The following is a 13,398-nucleotide window of genomic DNA, read 5'->3' as shown; positions in this document are numbered from 1 at the left end:
CAGGGTTTGTTGAGTGTGTTTTGTGGGTTTTTTTTTCCTATTTATTTATTTATTTTGGCTGCGTTGGGTCTTTGTTGCTGCGCGCAGGCTTTCTCTAGTTGTGTCGAGTGGGGCTACTCTTCGTTGTGGTGCGCGGCCTCATTGCGGTGGCTTCTCTTGTTGCGGAGCACAGGCTCTAGGTGCGTGGGCTTCAGTAGTTGCGGCATGTGGGCTCAGTAGTTGTGGCACACGGTCCCTAGAGCGCAGGCTCAGTAGTTGCAGAGCTTGGGCTCTGGGGCACGTGGGCTTCAGTAGTTGTGGCTTGCGAGCTCTAGAGCGCAGGCTTAGTAGTTGTGGCGCATGGGCTTAGTTGCTCTGTGGCGTGTGGGATCTTCCCGGACCAGAGCTTGAACTCGTGTCCCCTGCATTGGCAGGTGGATTCTCAACCACTGCGCCACCAGGGAAGTCCTGTTGAGTGTGTTTTTACAGGGTTGTTTATTTAGTATTTTTTTCAGTTAAAACCACTTCATTGGACATAGACAGTAAGCTCCAAGGATGTAGAAAAGCTGAAACTACTGTTGTACACACCATCCAGCTTTGCTTATTAGCCTTTTACACTGTTCATTAAAATGAATCTTTTCTAATTTTTACTCTATGAGAATGAAAAATCTGTGGTCTTATGGATCTTCCCACAGTTGATGAGAATAAGGTCTTTGAAGCTTTTAAACAGCCTTGGAAATAGAAGGAAGGTGGGGCTTTCTACTACATTTTTTTTTTTAAGAAAATTTCAAAATTGTTTTGAAGAATTGCCATAATCATTGTTTTTTCCTTTCGGTCACTTACATTTTTTTTTTTTCCCTTAAGTATCTCTGGAAAATATCTGTATTAGAATGTAATCATTTACTTTTTCCTTTTCTTCTTTACTATTTCATAGTAACATAAAACCCATTATTCTTTGATTTCTTTTTTTTTATTCTTTAGTGGCTTACAGAAGAGATGAAATGTGGTCTGAGGGACGATATGACTATGAAAGACCTCCAAGAGAAAGAGTACCTCCTCGAAGTCACCCCAGTGTAAGTTGTTCTTACCTGTAGAATAATTCAGAACCAAGTGTCCAAGTGAATTTTGTCTACCAAAAGCTAGTTGAAATGTAGATAAATCAAGCTTATCTTTTAAAAGTCAAAAGTTTGAAAATGAAAGGCAACATTTTATTTATGTAGAAAATCTGTATTTTATATTTCTTACTTAAATTTCTAAAAGGGAGGATTTATACTTAATTTGTGAAGAAAATTTAAGGTTTGATAAAGCTCAGACCATCAGTTAACAAAGAAATATTTGAGCACCTGCTGCTACTATTGGCTGTCACCTGTTTTTCTATGTTCCTAAAAATGTTTGCAAATTGGATATGTGAAATTCTAAAGTAGGGGGAGGTAGGCAATTTCTGGTATGCTGTTCTACTGCTTGTCTCTTTGTTGCTCTGGGAATTGATAATTTTGAACCAGTCCTTTTCTTTTCTAAAGGAACTTGCTGTTTTACTTATTATTGTATTCCCAGCACTGTGTTTAGTACCTGGCACATAGTAGGAGCTCACTGTTTATTGAATGGGTGTATGCTCTCTTTCTCTCCTCAGAATCCTCTATAGAGACCCAAGGGAGGGTTTGGGTAAGGTCAAGAAGCTGTCAATCTTAAACTTTTGCTTAGGCCCATTCTAAGCACCAAGGGATTGGGCTCATGGTGATGGTATATGGGTATATTATGGATTCATTATACACTTATCAAAGGGCACAAATATTAGTTTATATGTTAGTTATTTTTTGTATATGTTGTAAGTAAATCCTACAACCCACTTAGATGGGTGATATCATCTTCATGGTTGTCATTTGGCCTAGGTTACAGCTTAGCTTGGGGTTGATCTAAAATGAATTAAGATGGAAAAAATGAAGAGGCCTCCCATATTTCAGAAGGGGTGGACTTAATTATTACAAAATGTCATTTCTTTCCAGGTTAATTAATAGTCTTAATGTTTCTAATCAAAATCTCAATTTAAAAATTTTTTCAGCTTGATAGAATTATTTTATAGTTTACCTAGAACAAAAAAGTGATAGATAAACAAGATGTAGGACTAACACAGGGATGGGAAAAGGGATGAATTTTTTAAAAATTATTTTTTTAGGTCCCTTACCCTCCCATGGATATATCCTATTAGAAATTTGGGATACTTAAAAGAATTTTCTGTGTGGTTATGCCATTAACTGAATATATAGTTGGGTTTGTTTTACCTTTTTTTTTTTTAATTAATTAATTTTTTTGTTTTTATTTTTGGCTGTATTGGGTCTTCATTGCTGTGTGCGGGCTTTCTCTAGTTGCAACGAGCGGGGGCTACTCTTCGTTGAGGTGCGTGGGCTTCTCATTGTCGTGGCTTCTCTTGTTGCAGAGCACGAGCTCTAGGCACGCAGGCTTCAGTAGTTGTAGCACCTGGGCTCAAGTGGCTCACGGGCTCTAGAGTGCAGGCTCAGTAGTTGTGGTGCACGGGCTTAGTTGCTCTGCAACATGTGCGATCTTCCTGGGCCAGGGATCGAACCCGTGTCCCCTGCATTGGCAGACGGATTCTTAACCACTGCCCCACCAGGGAAGCCGTACTTTGTTTTTGATTTTGGGGGTTTGCCTTTTTTTTTCTTTTCTAATTAGTTTTTTTTTTTTTTTTAATGTAACACTTTTACATGGCTCCAAATTATAAAATAAGGTAATTTAGAGAGGGGATGACTTACTTTAAATGGAAATTTATTGTAACTATCTACTTAACTAGTACCTACTTACTATAAGTGAGGTATATATCAACTTCCTAATCTTCAAAACAATTCTGAGTGTTGAATGGTACATTTCTAGAATGTAGTAGAGTGTTTTAGAAGCCTTATAATGTAGACAGAGATTTATATACAGAAATATAATTTCAGAGAACAGTGGGAAATACTCATGATAAAATCATGGGGAAAGTTATGACATAAAACTTTTAAGACACCATTCTGCATTATGTGTGCATGCTCTGTTATATGATAGAACACACTGCAGTGGGAGTTGGCTTAAAGAGCTGTTAAAACTGGAAGCTGAAGGACCTGCCCAGAGGCTATTGCTTATCAAGGAAGCTGGCTTAAATATGCTGGGGAGGAGTGAGTTTTAAGATGGGAATAATCAGTTTATCAGTGTCATAAAGACCAATAAGTAGGGCCCTCTCTATCTCTAGTAAGGTCATTGTCTGTGTGAGAATGGATTTGAGAAAGCTCATACCTAACAGCCTTTTTCTCTCAAGTAAGAGGTGGCAAGATCATCTATTGAAAGTGGAGGAGGTAGAGGGAGACTTGAGGCCACTGAAGTTTGGCGTAGCCATTGTAGGTATCTCCTGACTAGAGATGTTTAAAAAGACTGTTGCTGAGGGGCTGTAAACTTATGTACCTTAAATTTTATAGGGGCACCAATCTGCAGGATTGTGTGCTTTATTATCTAAGTAGCCCAGGTTGGGAGTAGAGAAAGCAAGTTGTATTGATTTAAGATTCCAAGATGAATGGTGGACCCAGGGAGATAAGGATATTGAAGAATTATTGAGGTGATATGTGGAATGGGCTGATTAGGAAAGGGAATAAGGCTATGAGAGGGACAATGGATTGAAAGAAGTAAGGGGTTGAGGGACAGGAAAGGCTTAATGAGGTTGAAGACCAGGGTATGGTGGAAAGATAAGCAATCAGTATTTTGGAATGTAGAGTTTCCAAGATGGAACGGTTCTGGGTGACTGAAGTTCAGTATATGGTGGTGGGAATGAGGGTGGGTGAAGGTTATTGGAGTTGAGGTCAACAAAACTTTGAGGTTAGATTTTGGATCAGTAATCTAGATTAGGGGCTCTCAGTCCTCACTGTACATTACCTAGAAGGCTCTTAAATACCAATGAATGGGCCCTAGATAATTAAGTCATAATCTTTATGGATAGGATCTGGACAATAGTGTTGTTTAAAAGTTCATCAGGTGATTCCTGTATGCAGAGTTAAGAAAGTCAGATTGTAGCTGAACACTGAAGTTGCTGATGATGACAGTTGAGGTAAAGATGACAGGTGAGGGAAGTCCTCAATGAATGAGGATATTGCAGTAAAATTTAAACAAACCCAAACGTTTTCATTTTATACCTTTTGTGTGTGTGTGAAAGTGAAACAGAGGCATTTTTCCTTTGTAAAATAATTTCATCAGCGGTAAGCAGATAGGGAGATATGTTTTTACCACAAGTGCCCTTAAAATCAGACTGGATATACTCAACTGTAAGTGCCTAAAGGTAAATCTCACTTCCTTAAGTTCTCTGGCTACTAGGTTTCTCCTAGATGGGGAAGAGCCCAGACTGCTTTTCTCCTTCTGGAGCATGGAATGTGCCCAGAACTTGTCCAAGTTCATTCCTCTGGCCTTTCTTCTTTTAATTCCATTAGATTGGTCTCTCCATCCCCCCCAGTCAACTTCTATTACTTTATAAATCCTTCTGTATTCCCACATTCCCCCCCTCCACAAGACTCAAGACACTACATTTTTTCTGGTGAACTTGGTCTTATTATGCTTAGTAATTTAAAGCCTTCCTTTCCTCTCGATATGTTATACCCCTTTGATGGCTCTTGGAAAATTATCCCTTTGCTTTTTATGTTACACCTACATTTTAGTTAAAAAAGCATAGGTTCTTAACCTTTTCTGTGCCATGATCCCTTTAGCAGTGTTGTGAAGCCTATGGATCTCTTCCTAGAATAGCATTTTTAAAACTATAAAATAAAACACACAGAATTAAAGGAGACCACTTATATTTGAATATAATTATAAAACTATTAGAAACCAAATTTGTGATATAGTAATATATACTGCTTTTAGTAGGTCATTAGATATCAAGCAAGAACTAGTGGTGGGGATTTCATTGCTGTGTTTTCAAAGGAGTGATGAGTGTAAATGATACTTTGTTGTTATAGCAACAGCTATAACATGAACATAAAAATATCTGTGATTTCTGTTAGTGGTGAAGCCACAGATACTGCTTTTTGCTGTTGTGTTGTTTGTTGCCTACTTTTAGGTGAAAAAGTAATTTTTTATTCACATCTGATTTCATGGACCGACAGAATTCTTGGGTTAAAGTGTTTAAGTGACACTGGAACTAGAAATGTAAATCACTAAAGTTGTAATTGTGACTTTGGATCTAATAAAAACATAATTAAAAGTTTTAAAATATTTGCTTACAAAGCAGAGATCATCTAATGTTATTTTAAAAAGTATATTGGTGTATGATATCGATATGTACAAGAATGTTCCCAAGCAGCATTATTCATAAGAACTCCAAACTGGCAACAATCCAAGTGTCCAACAGCATGGATAAATTAATTGTGCAGTTATACGGCAATGAGAAAGAATGGACTGCTGCCATATGCAACAACATGTGTGACCCTCACAAACAATACTGGAAGAAAGAAGAATGTGTCCTGTATGATTCCTTTTATACAAAGTTTCAAAACAGGCAGAACTAGCCAGGAAAGAAGTTAACTTTTGGGAGACAGAGGTAGTGACTGGGAGAGAGCGCAGGAAGGCTTTTGCCATGCTAGGAATGTTCAGTTTCTTGATCTGGGTGGTAGTTACACGGTATGATTACCTTGTGAAAATTTATCCAGAAATACATTCATGGTTTGTACACTTTTTTATGTGGCTGTCATACCTAAATAAAACTTTACTTAAAATTTTGAAAGGACAGAATATATACTTTTTTCTAAATGTAAAACTTTAGCCAATCCTTCATAAAGTGAGAACCCACTCTCATTAGTGTCTGGGATAGACAAAGTTAATGTTCTATTTTATTTTGTATGTTTGGGTTCTGTTCTCTAACAACAAACGATTTTACTGCATTTCTCTTTTTTTTTTTCCTTACTGTTCCCTTTGTCCCATTCATTCCCAGTTCTGATACATCAGAAATGTGTTTGAGAAACTATTGCTATGACATAAAGTATGACATCAAATAGGGACTCTAGAAGGTACCTACTACACTAGTATGACCTCAGTTATAAAGCAACTATTTTGTGAGCTTCTAGCTTTTGATAAACCTGGAAGGCAATTGGACACATATATTTTGGTGCTGATGTTAAATTACACTTAATTTGAGTATTGGAAAGCTTATCCTCAATGTACAACTTGACAAATATATCAATTATTATTTTAGCACTTTAGAACATTTAAAAATTACTTCTGTATCAATAATAAGTTACTTTTAAGGCGCTTCACATAAATTTTTATTTAGTCTTAAACTTGGGTAGATAAATAGGAGACTTAAGCCCAAAGAAGTATACTACACAGAATCTGCATGTAAACATACACATTCCTTCGTTGGGAGGACATTGATTATCACAGAACATCTACATTTAACTTCTAGATGTCTGTAAGGCCTTTACTTTTAATTTTTTTATTTTGTTTTTAAAAATATTTATTTATTTATTTGGCTGTGCCGGGATAAATAAAGTTGCAGCATGCGGAATCTTTAGTTGCGGCATCTTTAGTTGTGGCATGCGGGATCTTTAATTGCAGCACACAGGATTTAGTTCCGTGACCAGGGATTGAACCCGGGCCCCCTGCGTTGGGAGCGTGGAGTCTTAACCACTGGACCGCCAGGGAAGTCCCTGTAAGGTCTTTATTTTTAAAAACATGCTTTCTACTTTTTAATCTGTAATTTCTGTGAGCTTGGTTATATGATTTTGTAGCCTTTTTCAAGTTTTGTGACAATGGCTTTTAGATACCAGTAAATTTCCAGTTGTGGAAGTCCGCCTTGTTAGCCTGATAGGGAACAGATAGGTAATGTGGAACATTTTAATGAAGTTGCAACATAAAATGTCCATTTTCCATTGGCTTATTTCAGATTTTTAGAGATGGTAAAGTTTGGAAACTAAGATCAAAACACTAGCAGCTTATATCTGGGGCACTGTAATGTAACTGGGACTGAAGCAATCCTATCTGCTTCTACCTGCCTTCTTCTTTTGTTCCTTTAACAAATGCATATTAAGTAAAAGATTTTCTAATCTTGGTACTTGGTAGCAGTGAGAATTGTAAAGACTGAGGGTAGTGATGAGCAGCAACATTTTTAAAAAATTTTATTTTTGGGGAGTTCCCTGGCGGTCCAGTGGTTAGGACTTGGAGCTTTCACTGTCATGGCCCGGGTTCAAACCCTGGTCGGCAAACTAAGATCCTGCAAGCCGTGTTGTGCGGCCAAAAAAAAATTTTTTTTTTTTTAAATTTTTCTGTTACATATAATTAGTTTTGAGTTACGTAATTAGGTTTTATAATTAAGTAATTACATAACAATATATTTATTTCCTTAGGTTTGTTGAATGTTTCTACTGTTCTTGTCATTGGTTATTTCCCTCTTGGAGACTCTAGCCAATCAGAAATCAATTTTTTAGTGAATTCAGAACATGAGTTTGTTAATTTCTAAGGCCTTATAGGTAATATATGGGACATATATTTGTTCCATATATTCTCGTATTTAAATGTACCCAAGATAAAATCAGACATCTGTTTTTAATCCAACTTGAAATAATCAAGTCTACTTAATTTAGCAATTCAGTTATATACATATTCCAGATACTATTGCTTAAAGTATATTAATGTGGAAATATTCCTTTTCTTCCCACTCTTATTTCATGAAACACTTATTAAAAGTGTGCACATGCATAATTTAATTCTTTTTATGCCCCGCATTTTATTGTTTTACCTAGTCAGTGTTCCTGTAAATTTACCCATGTAAATAAAACTTTTTTCAGTATTTTATTATGAAAGTTTTCAAACCCGCAGCAAAGTTAAATTTTATAGTGAACATCCATTTACTCATCATTTAGATTCAACTGTTAACATTTTACTGAACTTGTTTTATCATGTCTTATCCATCCGTGTGTCCTTTATGCATACACTTAATCCATCAAATTTTGGGGATGCATTTCAAAGTAAACTGTGGACAACAGTACACTTTACATTACCTACCTAAACATGCATATCATTACCTAAAGTGCAATGTTTTTTTTTTACAGTTTACTTGAAATGTGAAAATTACATATGTGAAATACAAAATCTTAAGTGTTCATTTGCTGAGTTTTGATTTAATAATGTTCCTTTGTGTAGAGCTGCCTTAGGAGGTGTTTAATTTTTTTGGCTGACAGAATTGCATGAACTTAACTTTCTTTTTGTTGTCACTATTTCCAGAGATATATGAGCAATTCTTGGCTACATTCTGTAATATGTCCTAATTTTCTTTTTTTTTTTTTTTTAATTATTTTATTTCATTTATTTTTGGCTGCATTGGGTCTTTGTTGCTATGCGTGGGCTTTCTCTAGTTGTGGCGAGCAGGGGCTATTCTTTGTTGTGGTGCACAGCCTTCTCATTGCGGTGGCTTCTCTTGTGGAGCACAGGCTCTAGGCGCGCGGGCTTTAGTAGTTGTGGCACGTGGGCTCAATAGTTGTGTCTTGCGGGCTCTAGAGCGCAGGCTCAGTAGTTGTGGTGCACGGGCTTAGTTGCTCCGCGGCATGTGGGATCTTCCTGGACCAGGGCTTGAACCCATGTCCCCTGCATTGGCAGGCGGATTCTTAACCACTGCACCACCAGGGAAGTCCTGTCCTAATTTTCTGGGGCAGTTCCAGTTTCAGATATTTGACCCATTATTCCCAAAAGCCATTGAAATGACCCAGAAAAATCAATATTTCATTGAAAATTCAGTGAGTGAATTAAACCAATAAGTGCTACTGCACAGAGACATGTCATAAAACATGAGGGATCAGAGTGAGGAAACCTCAAGCTTTTGAAAGCGGAAGTCCACCAGCCTGGTGGGTAATCAAATTTTTTAGTTAGGTGTGGTACTTTTCTAGTAAAAAGCATGTGATGCCAACAGGAGCGTAAAATTGAGATAGCAAAGTGGAATGTATATTATGTATGTGGTGCTTGCTGTGTGCCAAGTACTGTTCCAGGTGCTGGGAATAGAGCAGTGGATAAGACCAAAGTTTCTGTGCCCATGAAACGTGCATTCATACTAAGTTGACTGTGTCAGGAAATAATGGCATTGAATAGTTACATGTACCATTGTACTTAGTTACTTTGTTGGTAGGTTAATGTTTTAGTTGTTTTTGACTTTTTATAAGGGTAAAAATTAAGTATATGAAAGTAAACAAAATGATGTGATGAACTCCCAAGGACAAATCATTCAAATGGTAATTATCAACTCATGGTCAATCTTGTTTTGTCTATGCCTTCACCACTTTCCTCCCTCCTAGATTATTTTGAAGTAAATCCAAAACTTATTTCAAATGAAAATATTTCAGTATGTGTTCCTAAAAGATAAAGATGCTCAAGGGGGTGCTTATATATTAAAAATGTTTTTGTGTTAAAATGGGTGGAAAATATATTTTAAGGACAATGGAAAATAAATGTTTTTAAAGAAATGTAATCCTCATAATTTGTACCCAGTTAGTAATGAGACTAAACATTAGTGTGGGAAATTTCATGTAATTTATATATGGAATCAAAGAAAACATCAAACTTGGTGCTTTTACTTAACTAAAATGAAAGTGTTTCTCATAACAGGTAGTTACATTAAATTGGAATTTATAGAAAATGAAGAAATAATTGGTTGTTTTGCAACAAAACACAATCACCATTTCAGATTTCAAAATTGCAAAACTAATTTGATATGTATCTTAATCTGATCAGATTTCTATTAGTACAAGCAAACTGAATAGTCCATATTTCAGAAATGCAGAGAGCCTTGTGGTAGGAATTGTCTCGTCTAAAAGGTAATGACAATTACAAAAGTGTAAAAATCATAGAACTATAACTTTTCAAAAAAGTGGTTAAGTTTATATACATGTTTTTGCTTTCTACATCCTGCCAGAGTGGATAAATGATTAAGTAAAATGGGTTTTTAAATTTATCGTTTTTTTTTTTAATGAACTACATATACTTTTTATTTTTGGTCTGACTGATCATACCATTAATACTAACTTTGGAGAAGCAAATCCGATGGATCCGTCTGCATTTTAAATAATAGAAATGTTTCCATTCCATTGAGTTTATTTTTTAATTAATTGAAAATGATCCTGTTGTCCTTAAAAACCCTGTATAACATATTCTTCATAAGTTATAATTTTTATTTCTGGTTCATGTATTATGGTGCCATTGTTTTCCGAAACATTTCTTTAAAGGAGGTTCCAAACATCAGTATCTGAAGCCTTGTGTACTTCCATTAGCATTTAGGAAGGAAAATTACATATTTATAGCTTAATGTAAGATTTGTACAAGAATTTCAAACAGTGGTGGTGTTTCCATTCAGATCTGGCTTTGTAAGTAATATAAAATACTGTTTGAACTTTCTTAATAATATAAGCTTTTGAAAGAGAGATTCTGAAATCTTTGCCTCTCATCATGGATTTTATTGGAAAGAAAAAAATTCTTGAATGGTATATCTGGATAAGCTATGAACTCTCTGAAAACACAGTCTTGCTTTGTCACAGACTCCTACAGTCATCTTCATTTCCTTAAATCTTTTCATAGAATGAGGGAGTTTTCTTTAAGATTAGATGCCTACAGAGCAGAGATGGTATAATGATACTTACATTTGAAGACTTTCTCAAAACATAAAGGAAATGCCAATTTCATCTTCATTGCTAGATGTAAGAACTGTCATTAGGAGATTTTTTCTTTTGCTGATTAACAAGTTTGGAATGATTATTTTCATTTGTATTATTTTGTAGAAACAATTTGTTAAATATATAACTAAATGTGACTTGAGTTTTACTTCTTTGAAAGTTTTACCATATACATTTTAAAATCCTGAAATAACTTTGTAGTAATTTGGGGGAGTTGAACACAGAAACAGGCTGCTTGGTAAGGTAATAAGCTGTCTATTAATAGAAGCGTTTAGGCGTATATGCTCCCCACCATCCCTTCACCAAAGCATCTACAAACAAGGATATTGTGGAGTGGAATTTTATGATTTCCTGGAATTGGAGAAATCAGTGATTCTAATTTTATGTATAATAAATTTTGAATTAGAAAATGCTATAAATTGTAATGTTAATTTTGGCTTAATGCCAATTTTTTTTAAAAGAAACTCAGTATTTGTTTAGATTTAATTGAAATCTCTGTGAAAGATAGTGTTTAGAAGAAAGAGTCAATAAATTCATTTGTGTACTATATTTTATGTAATCATACAGAATATATATTACAGTTTAATGTCTAACATACTAAAGAAGGAAACCAACTTGTATCCCCATGGAAAAAAATTAGGTAGGTCATTTTAACTGTCAAATAGATATGAACTATTGATTTTATTTTTTCCTAGCACATTGACAAATTTCCTACCCATTGGGAAATTTGAATTGGATGTAATTATTTATATCTGAATAGTTGTAGTTATTAATGCTAAGAAGTAATGTAAGGAAATAGACACTTTGAGGAATGTAGTGTTTCACTTAGACTTGCAAAAATAGTAATCAAAAGAGCAAACATTTTTTGAGCACTTAGTGTGTCCTGCTGTGCTGAATGTTTTACAATTTGGTTTTTATTTAATCCTCACAACTCCATGAGGTAGGTACTAGTATTAATCTCATTTTGCAGATAATGAAACTGAGACTTAAGATGGTAAAATAACCAGCCCCGAACGTTGGGCATTATATTTTGGTTTTTCATTTTGTCAAATTAATTAACTCATATTGATCATATCTTATACTTAGATAGCTTGCCAGTTTCTTTCACATATACCTAATCTGATATTGATAAACATAGCAAGAGTGCTTAAGACCAGATTGTTTACAGATACATGTTCTGTAGCTCTCCAGTTCTTCTTGTTGATAATCATTTTTGTTTAGTTATTTTACAGCAGCTTCTTGTCTAAGACAGGTGTTCTTCTCTCCCTCTGTCCAGTTTCCCAACTCCCACTAAGAATCCATTCAGCTGCTAAAACTTGAAAACATTAATGTATTACTTTGAAAATTAGTTCAAATTTTATAACGAGTTTTATTTTGCTTCAAAACTCGTGATGTCAAAGGCTCTCCTCTCTCTAGTGCTGCTGGAGAAATAGCAAAATGTTTTCTCTAGATATTTCTAGCTCAGTATTACCTCCCTATTTGCTGTTGGTTATGTGTCAAAATCTTATATTTCTTCTGAACAGTACTTCAAACGCAGTAGACCAAAGATGTGTGCTATCCTAAATGGTTTTACTTATAAAATTCCTAGACAGTTAGGGATTAGAGCTACTGTAACATTCTCACTTTTGTAGTTTATTTTTTATTAAAACAATAATATTGTATTTTTTCTTTTACTTATGATTGGTTTTTTGCATTGCTGCATGTTACTTAAACACCTGGCTTTCTTCATTGAACAGTTTTATTTCCTTTAATTCATGTGAAGACCTTACTATTAGTTATATTCATGTTATTTCATTAATGCATTTTTGTTTGTTTATACATTTACTCTATTTGATTAAGGATAAGAACTCCTGTGCTTTTTAAAAAACCTTTCCAAAACCAAATAGAGAAGTTAGTGATTTTTATATATTTCTTTTTGTCTGTTTTAGGATGGCTACCATAGAGTAGTTAATATTGTGCCAAAGAAACCACCACTGCTAGACAGACCTGGTGAAGGAAGCTACAGTAGATATTACAGTCATGTTGATTACCGAGAATATGACGAGGGCCGCAGTTTTTCTCATGATCGAAGAAGTGGTCCACCTCACAGAGGAGTATGTAAATTTCCCCCATGTACTAATTGTTATTTTTTATAAGTTTAAAAAATCATGTAATTTTTGGAATTTATGGGACTGGCCATGAAGGCAGTTGAATAAACACTTCCTGCTTGATGCTCTGTTGACTTGCCTGCTGGAGCTGTCAAATGGGAACTGGTAGTCAAGAATCTTGGGGTGCTGGACAAAGTGGGTAAGCCCTCTGGATAGCTCTATCTAAATGACATTAATTCCAGCTAGCCTGCTTTTTTATCCCCTAAATTGGCAAGGATTTGCAGAACCAGATAAAGGTAATCTTGTCTATTGTTTTTGTATTCAATAAGTGATAACCAGGTAGTTATCTTTTACTGGATGTGCCCACTTACAATTACTTTATTTTCATCATGATGAAATGCTGTGGGTAAGGTTGGGTTAAGGTTGTTGAGACTCAGTCTCATTTTTGTTATTATTAAAGTCTACTTCCTAACTCAGATTAGAAAGCCCTCAAAACATTGCCTTTCCTATAATAAGCACTTTTTAAGTGTTAGCCATTATTGCTATTATTATTATGTTTTTTCTCTTGATCATCTTTAGTAATCTAGAAGTATATATTTAATGTTGCAATAATCTGTTATTGAACTTGATTAAACTATTCCTTGATGCACTTCCTT

At 35.1% G+C, this 13,398-nt stretch overlaps 1 protein-coding gene across 8 annotated transcripts in view; it reads left to right on the top strand.

The window, feature by feature from the left end:
• Positions 1–13,398, top strand: part of PPHLN1 (periphilin 1) — a 148,508-nt gene that overhangs the window by 11,796 nt on the left and 123,314 nt on the right. For 6 of the 8 annotated variants that reach the window (XM_061204845.1, XM_061204842.1, XM_061204844.1 and 3 more), the window contains 2 exons: positions 961–1,052; positions 12,584–12,748. In XM_061204845.1, the coding sequence (XP_061060828.1) occupies positions 961–1,052; positions 12,584–12,748 (257 nt within the window). The remainder of the gene's footprint in view (positions 1–960; positions 1,053–12,583; positions 12,749–13,398) is intronic. The other 2 variants (XM_061204847.1, XM_061204846.1) reach the window with 1 other exon arrangement.

This window comes from Eubalaena glacialis, chromosome 11 (assembly GCF_028564815.1).
Source record: "Eubalaena glacialis isolate mEubGla1 chromosome 11, mEubGla1.1.hap2.+ XY, whole genome shotgun sequence".
Lineage (NCBI taxonomy): Eukaryota > Metazoa > Chordata > Mammalia > Artiodactyla > Balaenidae > Eubalaena > Eubalaena glacialis.
The sequence above is the reverse complement of the archived record's forward strand: the minus strand, read 5'-3'. Positions and strand labels throughout refer to the sequence as shown.